Source organism: Lissotriton helveticus, chromosome 7 (genome assembly GCF_964261635.1).
Source record: "Lissotriton helveticus chromosome 7, aLisHel1.1, whole genome shotgun sequence".
Classification (NCBI taxonomy): Eukaryota; Metazoa; Chordata; class Amphibia; order Caudata; family Salamandridae; genus Lissotriton; species Lissotriton helveticus.
The window spans coordinates 1,192,772,187-1,192,791,379 of record NC_136068.1 but is presented as its reverse complement, the minus strand read 5'-3'; the positions used below and the strand labels follow the sequence as shown (position 1 = coordinate 1,192,791,379).

The following is a 19,193-nucleotide window of genomic DNA, read 5'->3' as shown; positions in this document are numbered from 1 at the left end:
TTTTGCTCCCTTCACCTCACCAGCAGATCCCTTCTTCCCCTTAGATGAGACTGAAGGGGATTTTGAGGGACTGCGCCCTGATGACCCTGGGGTGGTCTTTTTTAGGGCCTTCTCAGGTCTTTCCCCTGAGGAATGTGTCTGAGGAGATCTACTTCTTTTCTGAGATCTCTTAGACGCCACACATTCCTCCTCACTCTCACTTGAGAGGATTTCCTTCCTGGCTTTGACTTTCTGAAGCCAGATCAGTAGCCTTCCCTCACGATCTCTCCAGGTCTTATTTGAAAAGGTACGACATACCTTACAATCTGCTGCCTTATGGTCTGGGTAGAGACAGTAGATGCAGTCCTTGTGAGGGTCATCTGTATAAAGCCTCTACTTGGAGCAGGTTGAACAAGCTCTAAATAATCCTTTTCTCTCTTTATCAGACATGGTTGTTTTAAAAATCTCAAATTCAAGTCAAAATACTGTAGAAGTAAAGAGTTTGAGCAGAGCTCAAAGGAGACTCCCTAGTACAACGTGAGGTAGAAAAATCTGAGGGGCAGAAGGTTCTCTCAGGAGTGTTCTAGAGGGTGAGGAGCTCTGATTGGTTCAGGGAAAAGTTTGGGCCTTTTTTTACATAACAAAGGCTATGGGTTGCAAAAGGGAAATGGGCCTAGGCCTCTTTTCAGTTTGCTATACTACTAAGTACTGCTTTTTTATATACCGGAGACTCCCGTCTCGACGACGGGGAATGATTTAGGCATGTGAATCTATGAAAGTTCCAATACTGGAGTAAATATATATTACATATATATTTATTTAAGCAATTAACTGATCATTAGGCAACTTGGGACTAACACCAGAAAGGGAATCGTTATTCATTTATCCACAATAATGCTAATACCAGAACATTCAGAGGTCGACAGCCAACTGCAGGCTAATCCTCTCACAACCACATAATTCATATCTGTTAAGGGCCTTGTCCGTCGCCCAAAAATGTACCGCCCTTCACCAACCGAACAGGAATAGAGGAACTGAAGAGATTGGTCACAAACTGCTCACCAATTGGAGGACTCAAATCTGCCCAGGTACACAGGCTGGATTTGCAGCTACAAGTGGTAAAGACAGCAGATAAGGTTGGCTGCCCGCACAAGGAAAAAGGGTGGACATCTCTGCTTCGATCTACCTCCTCCTTAAGTGGAAAACCACAAATCTTAAAGATCTTTGAGACACCTTCTCAGATGTGCTGGAGATGTAACTGGGTCCTTTTCTAGTGAGTGAGCTAAGTTTTTTTCCAGGGGGTTGGGGAGAGCCCCTCTGGACAGGTGGCTGTGTGGCTCACCTATGCTATGGGTCTGTGTGTGGACAATGACCAAGACATTAATTTCGATGGAGAATGGACTTGGTTCTGAGGTAAAAAGATGATGGTGAAAAAATTACCAGAGGGCAGGGATGCAATGTTTAAAAAAAGACTAGACTCTTAAACAAGTAATTCAATGGTAATAATAAAGCTGGGATGATGGCATGTTTACTTACCTAAATCCATCATGTTTGCATTCGTTTCAGTCCAATTAGGAGTCTTTGACTAAAGCATTATTTAGCTGGGAAAGGCATGTGTGCTCTTTAGTGAGTCGAATGCAGGCCCATTTCAAACATCAGAACAGGTCATATGCCTCAGATTGATACAGAAGGTCAACATATTCGTAGTTAAATGGCTTGCTATTTGTTATACATTTAGAGGTAAGAGGTATACATACATCAACGCTTAAAACAAATGCTAGACGGAAAAGGAAACTTAAAGCAAGTTGAGAATAATAGGTGGAACCAGGATAGTCCAAATGAGTACTCCCTGTGAATGATTTCTACTTCAGGTTGTCCTTGGACTTCCTTTTAAGTTGATGATGGAAAAGCTGCCTGTGTAGGTAGGCCTGTCAACGGCTAGGTTCTGCGCTGGTTGACAGGCAAGCAGGCTCAAGGCCTCATTCCTTTGTGCAACTTCTGCTCTGGGAAGAAACCAAGAGAGATGAACCAACATCTCGTAGACCACCTCTACTCGCAGATGTGTCGAGCCTATTTATGCAAATGTCGGTAAATGGTCCTACTAGAAAAGAATTATCGTTGAAAAGGATCTATCAGGCTGGGAGTTTCATGGCGGACAATAGAAGCCAATAATGTTCACTTTCCTCCTTATCTGACCGATAACTACACAGGTGATGAAGGATCAAAGCTGTGGATACACTGATGGTATCATTTAGTTAACTCGCCTCCACATCTGGCGATCTGAAACCATTTTAACTTATCGTTTACTACGCATTTCAACTTCCAACGTTCAGAACAAATACAAACTCAATCTTTAACTGTGTCCCACTTATAAAGGAATTTGGCAGGTTAGCCAGTTTACACCATACATAAAGGTTTTACACTCGGGCAGCTGCCTTAAGTGCACAGAACAAGACATAATCCATCAATAGTTTTACTGGACAAGGAAAGGCCACACACTAGGCATAGAAAGCCTATACATGAGAAAGGAATGTACGGAGTTCTTCTGTACTGGCTAAATGGAGTGGTGGACATGCTATGTTGCATCTAGTAGTAGTAGTAGTAGCAGAACAAATATTGTCTTTAGTAGTAATAATGGAAACAATTTCAATAATAAAAAGCTGCATATGTACATCACCAAAATTCTCAAATTACTGTTATGCCCTGAGCTATCACTAAACCAACAGTTCCTTTCAGCAGGATGCTCATGAATCCAGGAGCTATCATACCTTGGTAAGGAGGCAGTAAGCACGCACTGCAGCACTTTGTGAAAGTCTGTACTATAAAAGATCCACACTTCGCAACCAAGCTCAGCAGGTGATCGCATACAAAAACCTCAAGGTTTACCTCAGTGTGTGCCCTCCCAAACTGCACATTCATACACATATGCTTTAAAGAAAAACCCACAGCTGAAAAGATGCACATGACGCTGTTGGAAGGCACTCCTCTGAAAAAGTGAGCAAATAAGGAAAGGCTGGGATGGTGTTAAATAAAACCTGGAAAATACAGTGGAATGTAATCGAGCAGAATGCAAAGAATGTCAAATGTATAAACAGAAAAAGACTAGGAAAGAACAGACTAACCAAGTCAAAGGCGTTACCAAGATAGAGTTATAAATCTGATGCACTTACTGTCAAGCCTTCATTCTTTTTGCCACCAAGTGTATAAAGACTGCCATCATTTGGATCCGGAAGAAAGGCAGGCCTAAAAGTTAAATATAGACACAATAAATTAATCAAACAGTGTTCTATTTACTCAGGGTAGGGTGTTCTCGGAACTGGATACCGACCAGGACTGTAACCAAGTAGCTGGCAATTCCACACTACTTCAACCTCACAAAAAGATTCAATTTCGGAGTAATGTACACCCACGATACCACTCCAATTACACTATACTCTCAAAAAATATCGGGATGTTTTGGTTATTTCAATGACTGACCTAGGTGTCTGTGCAAGGAAGGGGTAGTGCATTAGTCTTTTAAAGACGAGAACCCTCACTCACCCAAAGTGACATGCTTCATCATTGGGTTTCCTCTTGCACACTGTGACCGCAAGGTTCACAGTGTCGGCTACAACTCTTCTATAAGAAGAGGAGCGTGTGCTGTTTTGTTCATAAATCATCCAATGGAAGTTTGGAGTGAGGGGCAGAGTGCAAATAAAGTGAAAAGTGAATTAAAACTAACTCAAGGGAGACAAAATAGTTTAATTGGTAGTACCCAATGGTTAGGACTAAAAAATCTAAGTGAATAGGGGTAAGGATGTTCCCAATTAAAGTAAAGTCAACATGTTTCTGCCTTGGGTGACCTGTTGATTCAATGTCATTCATCACTTTAAAGTGTAAACAAAATTACTAAAGATAAGAAAATACCATACTTATTTGTTATGGCATCAATCTGTGTGGTACCAGCTGCAGTATAGAACTCCAACGTCTTATTATTAGAGATCTGTGTCCATATTCGTCTGGACTGATATGGACACAGATCTCTAATACGGCCCCACTCTTACTTAACGTTTTTAAAGCAGTAATCGTGGGACGTATTCCACATCATGGAAAAAAGCAGTGGTGGTGCCAATTTTTAAAAAGTGAAATAGAAATGACCCAACATGTTGCAAACCGATTTAATTAATAGATGCCTCATGCAAGCTTCTGGGGCGGGTAATCCTTGCAAGCCTGGAGTCATGGGCCAATACCTCCGGCCTTATAGTGAATACCCAATTTGGCTTCAGGAAGGGAAGGGGAACGACAGAGCAATGTATTAACCCGTCTATGATTATGGGCAAGTACATGAAGGCCAGGGGCGCCTCGATTCACTTGGCCTTCATAAATTTGTCCAGCGCCTGCGACACGGTCTGCCGTGGTAAATTGTGGTCGCTAATGGATAACATGGGGTTTGAGGAACCAACCGCTTGTTAAGCTATTGCGTAGGCTTCATGCATCCACTACAGTAGCTATCCGGTATGGCCCAAGGGGAGAAAAGACCGATCCAATCGCATCAACTGAGGGAGAGCGCCAAGGTTGAATATTGGCCCCTTTTTTATTTTTTAGTATATACAAATGGTCTAGAGCATTTCTTGTTACAACTGCAATTGGATTTCCCCAGAATAGAAGGTAAACGGGTACTCTTACTGTCCTATGCCGACTATACAGTACTGATGACCTTAACAGCTAACAGCTTACAAAAATGTCTGAACGCATTTAACGATTTTATGACGGGGCTGGATCTTAAAGTTAATTTCAGTAAATCTTTTATTATGACCTCTGGCCCAACTAAAACACGCAAATATATAGTAAATGACAGTTATTGACAAAGTGCCAAACTTTACCTACTTGGGGAATCTTTTTAACAATTAATTGAGCTGGGATCACTTGATTACGATGAGGGTCCAACAAACTAGTAGAACTATAGAGGGGCTTTCTCGCTTCACCAGCAAACTAGGACACAAGCCGGTAGCTGAATTGAAAACACTCTACAAATCTAAATGCCTGTAAGTGGCCACTTATGAGGCGGGAGTATGGGGATATCACAAAAGTACACAGATTCAAATACTAGAGAACACCTTTTTAAAACGACTCTTAATGATCCCCAGTAGTTCCTCTACTTCATTCTGTCATTCTGAAGTGGGCCTAGAATATGTAACTGACAGAATCCACATTGCCCCTTTGCTTCTATGGGGGTAAATCTGGACCTCGGAAGACTTACTATTCTTCAAGAGGCATTCTAAGGGATTGTATGAATCTTGACAACGCAATGGCGGTCCCTTGACTCTGCTATGTCAAGGATACTTTTTATAAGATAGTCCTTGAAGACTTTTATAAAAACCCGGAATCCATTCAACCTAATGTGAAGATGGTTATTAAAAATGTGTATTATACGTTTTTAAGCTTGCCTAATCAGGACAGTAACAGTGGATCCTGTCTTACTAAATCAGCAACAATTGTATTTGTCTTTTACCACCCAGGTTTACGAACGTTATTTAATGACCTACACTTTCTTTTGGCTTTTCTGAAACGGGATGGTGTGAGAGACTAACCCCCTGTCCATGTAATAATGTAGCCCAGTAAAGCACAATACACCGTATGCTCTTTTGCACACTTTATAAAGACCCAAGAGCTTGTTTTATTAAGCCCATTTTAAAGAATATTCGTCCCTGTTCTTATAAAGAGAGTTTTAACTATTTGAGGTCGCCATCAACTGCTGTTTTTTTAATTAGTAAACGCTATGAATCGTGAACAGTTCCAACGAATCTGCTTAACCTGGAAATAACCTTTTCCGTATCTATGTATTTTAAAATTAATGAATGACCCTTTTGTGGATTGTGAACAGTTTCATCGAATTTGCTTAATCTGGAGTTCATTTTGGTGTACTGTTTTTTAAATGTTATGAATTTTAAAACGAATGTATGATTCTTTATAAACTTTTAGGATTCATTTGAATCTAATAAAGTTATTTGACCGACTGACTGCTCCTCTTCATTAGACTCTCATATTTTGCCCACTACGTTTCAGGACCACAGTGAATGATAGCTGCGGATTCGCTTCAGGTTTTTTTGATTTTGAAACTATAGCAGCTAAAAAAATGGTGGCACTCCTTGTTTTTCATAAAAGAGAAATTAATGGAAAAATAAAACAGAAAGAAAAATAAAGGATAAGCGTACCTTTAAAGTAACTCCCCTAGTGGCAGTATAGATCCTATTCCCAACTGATGTCTTTCACACCAAGTGGCAAGACCAAAGTGTGACAAGCAGATGATCATCAAGTCAAGAGTAGTCTCCCTTGCATCTGTAAGCCCAAGGCAGCCAAACCCCATTCCCTTGAGTGAGTGAGAACCCTCACTAGCTCCTTCATACTTATTTAGAGAGGCTTTGTAAAGCAAAATTACACTTTGCGTTAGAACTGGTAAAATACAAATAAAGCAAATTTATTGTAAACCGGCAGAGGGATCGACTGAAATGTTTTAGAGAGGAGAGAATGTTAGACACGAATACTGTTAGGTTTATTCTACCGTGACTTCCTGGTTCACTCCCGAATTGACTAACCAGGACTGGGTTTCCGAGCAAAAAAACAAACTCGGGGAAAGGAGGCCAAAAGGCACCACTGGGCAGCCAGAAACTGCGAAGCAAACTAGTTATTTAGGACTTCATGGTCAAACTCCTACGGGAAGCGTCAGAAGCATAGCGGTCGCAGAATGTGTATGGGATAGACATAGAGACAATGGAGGAGTTTACATCTGGAGGAGGAAAAAGAAACCATATTGGTGTGGATAATGGGTCCACAGATAACTGGCAGAAGGTGAGGAACCACGGAAAATGCAGGAAAGCTGAAAACATGAGGTACTCTACCTGCACAACTGTGGCCTCGAAGGGCCTTCAGAAGGAGGTTCTGGGGAGGTACTATTTCCCAGGCCGAAGATGGAAGTAACACAGCTATACCGTTAGCTGGCGCCTGATGCGGACAGTGGCATATTTTTTCTTTCCCGGATACATTTTTTAGAAATTAGGAATAAAGTGTTTGCGTTACATGAGCCACCTCAACAATTTTTTGAGTCATGCCCCTGCAAAAACATCCAACATGCCTGCTTCTGAGGTATATTTCATGTGTCTTTTCAACCTGTTGTAATTAGATTGTTTTGTTAGAGATCAGTGTAACGGAGGGCAAAACAAACACCAATATGCGGCATAATATCCACACTGAGAAAAAAATTTGCTCAACGTCCTCTTGGCACGTCGAGGATGGATATATTGGATCACATCTATTCAAAAAAAGTGCATTTACAGTTCACAGGCGCAAGCGACTAAGGCTCACTAATGAACTAGAGAGCGGTCATCCATGAACGATGCCAGAGTGCTCTAGAACAAGGGAAACCAGATTGGCAACTATCATGGCTGTTGGAAGAATCACGACAACACCTTTGATAGGCCTACACAGGTGTAACCTTTTAATCTATTCAAAAAGGCTATATCTATATATATCTATCTATCTATCTATCTATCTATCTATCTATACATATATTTAAAAAAAAATTTTTTTAAAGGCTACATATTAAAAAAAAAGTGTTTTAGAGGTTGTGCACCTCGTTTCATTTTGAAAAGTTAAGACGAGCTGTAAGGAAAGGTCACTTCTTGGTTTGCTCACTAATTTTTGGATTGATGTTGTTGGGTATGGATTTTTGAAACACTGGATCACCGTCATCCAGCACCCGGTGCATGCGGTCGCACCCCTTAAATCATGGAGAATGGGGTAATTCCCTGATTAACATATTTTACTTACCTACAAGTCCCTAGTATATGGTTCTCTGTGTATCCAGGGCCTGTAAGCTAAATGTCACTATTGGACTGCAGCACCTATTGCTGTACCACTAAAGTGATGGCAAAGCCGGTCTTCATGGCCAGTTTTCAAGCTTCAAATGCGACCTGACAAAATAATCTCCTTGCCAGGCTTAAACCTTCCTTTTTAATGCTTAAAGAACAAGTTACTTACCTTTGATAACGTTATATCTGTAAGAGACATATATTAGTTATAAATTCCTTACCGTACAATTACCCCCAAGCGTCAGAGAATTTTTTTCCTCCGCAGTACCCCTGCACGTCGGTAGGTGGCATTGGTCGAATGAACATTACTCATTGGCATTGTGATCGCCGGAATGATGTCGCGGTATCTACTTAGATACCGTCCCTGCATGCTGACGTCAGTTCTTTACACGACATTCTATGCCAGAAGCGCAGAGCCATGCAAGGCACGGACCACTGGTGCAGAAAACTAGGGCCCTAAAAGGGTGTCCCTTACCCTAGAAGTCAGTTCGCAGAATGGGGAGGATGGGTGGGGCAGTAAGGAATCCATTACTAATATACGTCTCTTACAGATATATCATTACCGAAGGTAAGTAATTTGTTCATCTTCAAGAAACCATCAGTTATGGATTCCTTACCTTAGAATAGATACCCCAGCAATACCAACCCCGGAGGTGGGTCTGCAAACTAAGTTCACACCAGAAAGTCCTGGAGAACTGAACGACCAAAAACCAAAGAAGCCGTCTCTCCGGACTTGGCTGTCAAGGCAGTAATGCTTAGTGAAAGTGAACAGCAGCAGGGGCTCTGAAGAGGCCGCTGTCGGTTGAAGCACCTCGGTCAGGAGGTTAGTCCTGACCACCACCCAAGGAAGCTCAAAGTTCATGGCCGTGGCCACCCTACGCAATACCACAGCGTAAGAGGCTCCCTCCTCCGTAGCCAAGGTGGGGGGGGAACTAGCATGCCAAGGTCTGGAGAAGTGTCCAGACCCTGGCCTCATCCAACTCCTCTCTCCAGTCAGGTTCTTCCAACTGGTCTGCCAGAGGGTTCGCAGACCCCTCCCAGTCCTCTTCATCCTCCTCTGGTTGCCACTCAGGCCGATAGGGAACACCAGTGTTACAACAGAGGTAACAAAGTACAGGTCGACACTGGTCTGGCTCTGTATCCATGTCAAGGGGGAGGTTGGGGTTGACCCAGCTGGCGTCAGAGGGGGCGGAGGTGTCGCCAATGGATTTGGCGCCAGAGGAGGTGTTGTAAGGTGGACCAGCATCGCCGGTATCAAAGGCCTAGAGCCCCCAGCCGAGTCTGCAGGGCCCAAAGGCGCGCCAGAAAAGTTGGGCTGCGCAAAGATGGAGTGTAGGGCTTTGTAAAAAACTATGAAGTTGGGCAGGGGTTGCTCCGGCTCCCGGGAAGGGAGGGAAGCTCGAAGCCGACCCAACAGGCTCAGCAGGTGTAGCCGGACGGCGACCTTCCGTATCCTGCATCCGCGACTTACCCGAAGACGAAGACTTTGACGAGGAGTGATGGTGGTAACTACGCGACTGGTCCCGCGATCTACCCCTCGAACGGGACCTTGAGCGGTGAGGAGCAGACTGCCGGGTCTCCAGAAGCTTTCGGGACTGCTCCAGCAAAGACTTGGGATTTATGGCCTAACAGTCGGAGCACGGCTTCCGGTCGTGGTGGCGCTCAAGCACCACAGACACACAAGGTGCGGATCCGTAACTGGCATCAACTTGTGACAAGAGCCAGAAGCCGGTCCGCTGATGTGACATCCCTGTGCACCAGGAGTCGAAAGACTTGAAAAAGATGTCGACAAAAGTCGAAAAATTACAGTGTAAAAGTGACTAGAGGTACCGCACTGTCCGGATCTGTGCTGGCTGGCGTGGAAAAAGAAAGAACTGATGGCAGCGCGCAGTAGATACCATGACGTTATTCCAGTGATCACGACGACGAACGCTGAGTCGACCGATGCCACCTACCGACGTGCAGGTGTACTGCTGAGAAAAAAATTCTCCGGATCCAGTCTGACGCCTGGGGGTAATTCTAAGGTAAGGAATCCAAAATGAATGGTCTCTTTCAGATAGCCTTATTATACTTATAAGTCACCCCTAAGGTAGGCCTTAAATGCCCTTAGGACAGCATGCATGGTATTTAAAAATGCAGGATATAAATACTTAAGTTGTACATGTCCTGGCAGTTTTACAAAGTGGCAATGCTATCTCTCCCATAGAAAACCTGTACCAGTACTAGGTTTGAGGGAGTGGCTGGGCTCATTTTACTATACTCATTGCCCACAGCTCTGACCAAGGGATGCTAAATCAAGCCATGTTAGGATTTTGGCTGACCAGGCCATTTTGGGATTGTTTAAGGCCAAACCCCCAGAACATTATGTCAACAGGAGTAGGGTTGCCCCGGAGAACATTTTACCTACTGGTTAGGGAGTCACTTCCTCCAGCAAGCTGGTGCCACGTATAAAATTGGCACTCTACAATACCTTCTTCGGAACACTCCTGGACCTAAGGAAGACAGAAGGACTGTACATGTGGAGCCCTTACTTCGGAAGGAGAACTGTACCTGCTGTAACCTGTGGAGAGGAATCCAAAGGGCTGGGCCTGCTCCCACTAGAACCCAGGACAGAAGAGTGACTCGAAAGGCTAGTTAGCTATCCTCCTGTTCAGCTCCAGAACACAAAACTGCAAGAAGCCCAAGAATCTGCAAAGCCCAGCTGACCAGTTCCAAATGGATTTTCCCTGCACGTGGATTCTGCGAGAGAAGGTTCCAACTCCCAAGTGGCACCTAAAGGTTCTCGACCATTGGCTGGTGTAAAGTGTACTCCTCCAACTTCAAAGTTGCAAGAACTGGACTCTGCGAACTTGGTTCCAGCTTTTCTCTAAAAAGAAACAGAGGCTCATAACGGGACAACGTTGACACCTCAGCTGCCATTGACGATTCACTAGTCGTATTCATTTGACTGGACATCCCAGACAGAGTTCCCCATGTCGACAAAAACCACCACAGAGTCCTCGTGAACAAACTTCACTGAGGCCAAACCGGAAATGGCATTCGACTGCCGCTAAAACCTGCCTGGATACAGACTCTGGACTATGCCTGTATGGAGCTCTTTGCATCAACAACCGCCCCACATTTCCAGCCAACGCAAAGTTCCGACCGGGGGACTAGGACTTCATCAGCTCCCCATCAACAAACCATTCTTTGGAGCCAGCATTCAGCCCAACCCACTGACTAACATGAAAGGATTTTTCATCAAGAAAAAGACGAAGTCAGAAGGTAAACTTTCCATTGGACTGAACGTGGTCGATGTGCTACCTATGCTCCATCATAGTCTGCCTTAACTTTTTAACTTTAAAATAGTATTGGGTGACCACATACCGGTAGTGGCACAAAATGTACCTCCGGTTCCCTACATCAGATTTGTCGTTTTGGTACATATTTGTTCATTAAAATGTTCTCCATTTTAATAAACAGAAGCAGGATTTTTATTGTGTTTTCTCCTAAGTGTTTGGCTACTGATAAATGCTTTACACATTTCTCCTAGGTTAATCCTGCCTCCTCTCTGCTACAGCGACTAAGTACTCAGCTCAAGTTATTGAGATCTAACTGGACCTAGTAAGGAACAATGAAAGTATTATTTGAATAAGACTACCACACACTTCAACTAATAATCCACTTTCTCACACTAGTCCGCAATTAGTCCAGTTTCATTTGCATTATGAGAATTGTGGTCCTGTATTTGTCATAGGAAAACAAAACTACAAGTACCATAAATCAAATGTAAAAAGAAAAAAAAACACAGGTCTGGATAAGCTTAATTTTATGTTTCTGTAAGGGGGAGCTACAGAGATCTGCCCTTCACCCTAGATGATCATGGACCGACTAAGATGACTTTTTCCATTGCTTGCAGCCCAGAAGCGTTCAGTGTTGGCCTAACCCTGCCAAATAAGGCCTCATCTCCCTCATGTTTCGAGGAGTCCCAGGAGCAGTTCCACTGGATGCTGACTTACACCTCATTCAACCCACTGTGCTGTGTGAATGAGGCAGGACAGAAAACTATTAATTCAAGTGTAGAATATCTGTTCTGGTGTGAGAAAAGGGCAGGTAAAAGCATGAGCATGCACTACACCGTAATGTATGCGCTCAACAGACCCTCATTCAGCAACAGAAACATGTTGCGATATCAGGATAGTCCTCGAGAATCAGAAACAATTCTGAGAAATCAGGTACATCTGATCACCCTATTTAGAACCCATTGACTCAAATGGTTTATATATATGGGAACGGATACCCAAATTCAAACCCACAGCTGAAAACATCCTAACTGGAATCATAGAAGTAGGCCAATTGCAAACTGTGGCTTAGTAATGCAACTCAAAAAGCAATAATGTGCTCATCAGCAAGGGAGGGGTATTCATGTTCATGTTTAAGGCCTGGTGGCAAAACCTCAAACACTGCGATACAAAAGGGGATGATGGACGGAGCGTTTGAACAAATCAAACACTCACCCCCAGTCAACTGATCTGGGTTTAATCCATCACCATTCTTTAGTTCACTCAGCCACCCCAGTTCAGACATGGCTATATGCAAATCAGTCTGACCCTGCGCCTTATGGGAACAGTCCAGCCCGAACTGCCAAGCCATGTCTTCCCTGGACCGGAAACAAGCATCCTGGGACCGGTTTCGGATTCATAATAAAAACCTCAAACACTTCCTCCTGAACCAGGGTCTCGAGAGGACTCCGTAGCAGACATGAGTAAATATATACACAAGTGTAATGGAGACCGACTTAGGCTAGCAAATGTCAGCTCCTGATGAACTAAAAGCACAGAAGAGCCATTTTATCAGGGATGTAAATAGAATTCCTAAGCTGTAGATACAGGAGTTCCAAAAATCACAGCATGGGACATCAATTTGAAAATGGCACAGCAGTTGCTGTGGTCCTTTAATTTTCAGGGACTGTCAGAACTAATAGAGTCTAGGGAGTGACTCTTTCCCATGAAGTAGGAGCCCTTATCATTCTTGAAGCTAAGTGGATGCATTTCAATAGGTTGTGAAAACTTCCATCTCTAGGTAACTCTAAACCTCAAAGATGAAGTTGCAAAATCTCTTTTAGTTCACACTCATTGGAGTTAAGGGATCTCCAGGACTATAACCAGTTAGTGGCACAACCTAGGATGCGAGACACCAGAAAGGATATCCCAATGAAATAAAGGGCTGCAGGTGGTCTCCATATATTTGTGTGTACGGCTGCTACCTTTTATCTTCCATGTGAACAAAGGCTTTTAAAGCCAACATGTTCACAACGAGAAGCAAGACTGATTCGTTCCACAAAGTCAAGAGTCTATTACTAGGACGTGGTGCTTTAGCTTTAAAAGATGAAAGAAGCAGACTTCCAACAGTTTGGGCTCAGTGGTGTTAAAGCCTGGTACGAGGGACTGCTCTGAGTTCAAGACCCAAACATCCAAAACCAGAGACGTCAGCATGTTGTTTTCAACGGGAGAGTCTTTGCAACTTCTAGGTGGGAAGGATCTTCAACTCTGGGGATGATCCTCCAAGGAGGGAAGGCAGCCTCATGATTGGTTTCCACAGTGGCTTTTGGAGCCTGAATATTCTGATCAAGTCAGACAATATGAAAATTATCCAACTGAAAATCTAATTAATGTCAGCTTAGACGGCTATGTAAGTTGTAAAGCATAGCAGATGTTTAAGAAACAACTGAGTCTCTGATGATCTAAGACCAATGACTGCACTTGAGAGATTAACTTTCTCTTACTACCTGGTGGGCACCGCCTAAGACCTGGCCTCTAAGCCTGTGCTGAAGTTGGTGCAGGAAGTTTAGGCTTTCCTCTATTGTACTTGATCTTGGCATGAGCAAAAAGGTTATCATTTGATGATATAGGCATGGACTTGGGAAGAAAGGTATCCAAGCCCGAAAAGAGTAACACACATGTGTCAACTAAAAGCCAGAGCAAGATCTCTTCAGTAACATTTGGTTGAAACTCAGTGATTTATCCATAAAGGTTCTTGCTCTGCCCTGGTGAACAACTTGATCCATTGAGGGATCAAATAAGAATTCCAGTGTCGGAGTAGACATTCTCTTGGGCATTCTGTTCAAGTAGAAACACTTCAAGCATGTTTCTACCCTTCATCATGGAGCTGTCTGAGTTCATGGTGTACAAGTAGGATCACAGAGGTCTATGGGAACTGATGCTTTTATTCTTCAACCACCAGGCATGACTTTGAATCTTTACTGAAAGTAGGCAGATTTGCCAAACACAGCTCAGTTCCAACTTGCCACTCACTCAATTGTGGTTTACATATCACCACTGCTAATCTCCTTCAAGCAATAACTCTTCACAATGAAAAGGTAACTCCCCCTCCACCAACACCCCCACACACCCAGAAATACGCCCCCTCAAGGTTCGAATCCTTTCAGCTAGTTGCACCTCCTCTGTGGAAAGCTCTCCCAAACTAAATTTGGGATATCTCCTTCCTTCAAACAATTCTCAAAAATACATTTTCACAGCTTAAAAGATTGCCGTCCCCTATCCTTCCCCTACTGTTCACTGTATGCAAAAAGCAGCACTACTGCAAGCATTGCCATTAGTTTATTATGTATTCATTTATTTGTTTATTGGCTATTTTTATATAGCGCACTTTGCCCAGAAGCAACAGAAGGTTTTAAATAGAACAGGAGTATAGAGAGTAACAAAGCAGTACAAGAGTGAAACAGCAGATCACCTTGCAGGCTAGGCACAGGATAATGCCTTAGAGAATTTTTAATATAAAGGCAAAAGCACATAAGGCTAAATGTATCACCACACAGCACTGTTTGGACCTCTGGGTTCCCCAAGACACGACTAATGCTTCACCATCATTTGAGAGTCTTGCACTCTTCTCAGTCTAAAATGCTTGCAGTTCCTGGATTTAATAGTCAGATGGAGGAGAAGCATAAGCTCACAACCCCCACCTCTATGAGCATTTTCCTGTGAGTGTTAATCGGTGCCTTGAAACCTACGGTGTACATGAAATTCATAAATAACATTAAAATCACGTGAGCTATATAGATGTAAGCTTTTCAATAGAATTTCAACAGTTAAAATTAGCAATCAACAACAGAAAAGAGTATGGCAGGTAAACAAAAAAACTCACTCTTCAACATGAGTAGGAACTTGAAGTACTGGATCTGAAAAAAATCAGGGAGAGAAAAGAAAGTTACACAAATAAGCCAAAGGCCAGAGTTGAGACACCTTTACAATTAACTGACACACCTTCTCGGTGCAGAGAACCATGCAGTGTACAGGAATATTCTAAAACCTTTTTGAGAAGTACATTGTATTTAGAAGGACATGCTCATTGCAAACTAAAGAACTGGGCGCACAGATACATTGTCTCTATACTCGTGTTAGTTTTCCAGTCTGAATTCAGGATATCAACCCTGAGTATTGGAGCAGATTCAGTGAATGTGCTCCACATCAAAACGTCCCTTTTGATTCATACAATAAAAGTGCTGAAAACAATGCAGAATGTAAACACGTGTGAGCCCGTGGGCACAAACCCAATAGGCACACACACCTTTTCTCACTTTCACCCCCATAGGCTGTTACATCAAGGAACAGTTCACCACACACAAGGTGCATACCAATGGGTTGTGAGGAGGAGGGTTTGAGGATCTCGTCATTAGCTGAGTAGTGTCAGCGCTGTGGCCTGCTGAAGCCTCTGGGAGTGTAGTGGGCGCACAAGAAGCTACCTACCAAATAGTTAAGCCTTCATCACGCCTTCAAGCCTTCTTCACTCCTGCTCCACACACAAGGGCAAGTCTGAAACCTTGCGTCCTGAGGCGGATGCCTTTAGGTGTGTAGCGGTTCGCACAGGAAGCTACCAACCAAACAGTGAGGCCTTCTTCACTCCTTAACTCAAGATCCCTTGTAATTGCCTATTAGACCTCAAGGACTACGAGACTTCGACAGAAACATTCAATTTGCACTAAGGATAAGTCTCCTTAACAGCATCATGGATTTCAAGAAGCCGCATTGCTTGCAAGAAGTGGGTTCCTTTATTTTTCAGTGCATATTTACAAATCTGGACTGCAATATATCTGCAGAGATGTGTACCAACATGAGGGGAATGGCTCGTGTGGAACACTGTCCCATATTTTACAGCAATGACCACACTTCTGGGTCCTATCACTGAGAAGTGAAAGACATTCACTCAACTCTGTTTCAAAGCTCAAAATGAACTTATGATCTCTTTGAAAAGGATGCAGAACCACAATCAGTGCAAAAATTCACGTTATTAACACTTCAAAACCCTGCGATTCAAGAATAAAATATTAACTGTGACATCACTCCAGGACCTACAGTCATTCTTCATTTGCAGATTACAGTCCAATACCCAAACTCAGTCCAAACTGAACTTCACCTCTAGTTCAATCAGGTACTTTTCACAGCAATATTTCTCTCCAAAAGACTAGCGTCTGCTTAGGTGGCAGCTCGACCACCACCTAAGCCTAGGGGGCGTGTGCATGAAGGCCGTGCAGAACATATGAAGAATTAAGGCATGAAAACGTCTATGTCTTGTTGGTGAATGCGGTGCAGGGGTCCAGTTTGTTTTAGGAGAAGATGAGCACAGGGAAAGCTACCTAGGGAATATTATTGGTGCATTTCAATTTAGAGGTTAGTTATAGCCAACAGGGAGCCATTCGGAGGGACAAAATAATTTAGATATAGGGAAGTCAAAACGGCATTATGAGAAAGAGAAGAGGGGCATAACAATGATAACTGATGGGTACCTTTCTAGAAGAGTGCATCTCCCAGTCACCTTCATGTCAAAGGGGAGCCCGAGCAGTGCTTAGTGCCAGCTCTTGGACACTAGCAGTAGAGGTAAGCCAGCTAGTGCCACGCCCATGCTAAGGCAGTCAGTCCTAGGGCACCAAGGAGGAATAGCAAGAGTCGATGCCAAAGTACCAGCGGGACTACACTTAAGAGAACAGAAGTCTGAAAATGGGACGAAAGGCAACATAAAGCAGAACCAGCTGGCGCCTGATTCATCATCACATTATGTCTCACCTTCGAGTTAAGTTTGTATCTGCTCATTTGGGTTTAGTGCAGATGAAAAAGAAACCTCAAATGGTATATAGGTGAGTAAAGGCCTACTGACTACCACTAGTTCACAGCAGGTTAATGGAATGATGTAACAAACAGGTAAATGTCTTCACGTGTATTTGTGGTCTGGCCCCTCCTTACCTCAATTTTCCCATGATTGGGACTATATTTGTTCTTGCTTCCTATGTTCTATCACACAGTTTAGGCTGGTCTCTGTCTCCCTGCTGCGTGCCCTCTCTAGATTCACATCTTTTGTTGTTTTGGCCCCTGTGCTGGTGAAATCCTTCCCTCTATGGACATTCCTCCTTGTATAGTGTAAGGAAATGTGCTCCTTTTGCATGATCAACCCGGCTCCCCCAAAAGTGTTGACTTGACACCGCTGTTTTTTTTTTTACTCTGAGAGCCTGCTGATGCCGGAGGCCTGCTGACCAGACCTCGCTGTTCTAACCCCTTACAAAGTATATGTTGAATTGGCTACAAGCTGAATTACTTCTAATTCCCTAGTATATGATACCAAGGGTACCCAAGGCAAGCCCCCCCCACCCTATGCTGTAGCACTGGCTGTGCCACCCTATGGGTGACCAATTACAAAACGGCTCCCAGCCTGCCACTGCAGCCTAGAGAAGCAGTTTTAAAACTGCTAGTTCAACTTTGCCATTTAAAGCAATTGCAAAGGTCCCACTTCCCTTAACAATATGTACGTCTTCTTGAGGAAGGCCTATGGAGCTCCAAGTCAAGGACCTGTGTACTATTAAGAAGGACATATACTTTGAGTAGGTCCTAACAGCAAATCTTCTAAATTGTCGTTTTTTGCTGTGAAAAGTTAGTAAAAGTTAGTAGCCCCTGTGGCTAACACAGAGTTACCAAAACTGCCTTTGGTGGGCAAATGGTGGTCACACTCCTGAGGTGTGCCCCCTTTCTTTGGGTAACCGGTCTGTGGTAGAAACAGAGAGGGAAGAGGAGTGACCAAACTGGTTTCCCCATGAGTGTGTAGCCCACAGGTAGCCACACCTCTAGGGTGGGCTACCGAGGTCATACCATCAAAGGAAGGGTTCAGACATTTTAGAAGTGGGCAGATTAGTGCACTCTGGGATTCCTAGATGCCACACATAGCAGGAAGTTGTTACAGGGAGGGAGGGATCCTGGTAGCCCATTGGCTAGAGACTGCATCTCAGCCCCAGGGCACTTTCTGCATATAACAATGGCACCCTGAACCTCGGATCAGGCTGGAACTGTAGAAAAGACCAAAGAAGGACTGCCCAGTGGATTCCTAGACCAGGCAAGAGAGGCAACACCGTCTGCTGGACTGCACCTACCACACCTTGGGCTAGTGAAGAGAAAACTGTGCCTGTGGCTTCTGGCTCGAGGAAAATAAGCCCTGGAGCCCCAGACCAAAGAAGTGACTCCAATGGTCAGTCGGCTGACCCCCTGGAAACAGCAGCAGGGCCATCAAAGCTGAGGTATACCAACTGGACAAGTCAGCAGCCACTTCTGGAGAATCACAGCTGAGTCCCCTTGGGCACCCCAAGATATTGATCCTCGATGGTCAAAAACTGCACCCGAGCTTGTCATCTGAGTCCAGACTGGTTGCCCAAGAAGGACACTAGCCTCCACCTAGGAGTACTGCTGGACTGGAGGTGGAGGAAAGGCTGTAGCCAAGCAGCAGCTGCCCTTCTATGGACTCAAAGAGGACTTCGAGAGACCCCGACTTCCATAACCACAGTCGCCTGACCTGACCCATGGACCGAGGAGTAACCAGCAGGACACCCCAATCGACCTCACAGTACCCAGAGCATCCTCCATCTCCTGCATTCCCAACATCAGGACCACTTCGTTGAAGTCTACGGTGTTTGTGGTGTAAAGTTCATAATTCGAATGGAGAACTCTTTGGTGACCAGGTATCTATCCCAATGCTCCGTAGTGCACCCCCACCCTGACCTTCCCTCTGCTGGATTTGGTCGCCATAGTCAGGTTGGAGTAGCCAAACACAATTCTTTCAAACTTTTCAAAAGTTTCCCAACTTTACTGTTACCAGTGCTGCATGCAGTTGTAACTAAAAGCACTGAGATTTAAATTTACCTTAATAATCTATATCTTCATCTTAGTCTCTACAAATTCATAAAAATATAATCTATTTTTTATAAATTGGTGTTCAGTTTTTGTGCTGTGTGATTTTCTTATTTTGTAGTCTGGTGCTTCTAAATGCTTTACACTGGTTCCTTTGTTTAATTAAGCCTCACTGCGAGAAGCCACAGCCACCCAGGGGTGAGCG

General features: G+C 43.8%; 1 protein-coding gene across 2 annotated transcripts in view; it reads right to left on the bottom strand.

Annotated features, from left to right (window-relative positions):
- The window catches only part of ERN1 (endoplasmic reticulum to nucleus signaling 1), a 673,999-nt gene that overhangs the window by 376,693 nt on the left and 278,113 nt on the right, over positions 1-19,193 (bottom strand). For both annotated transcript variants that reach the window (XM_078654351.1, XM_078654350.1), the window contains exons 3-4: positions 14,970-15,003; positions 3,150-3,222 (exon numbers count right to left, since the gene is read on the bottom strand). In XM_078654351.1, coding sequence (XP_078510477.1) covers positions 3,150-3,222; positions 14,970-15,003 — 107 coding nt within the window. The remainder of the gene's footprint in view (positions 1-3,149; positions 3,223-14,969; positions 15,004-19,193) is intronic.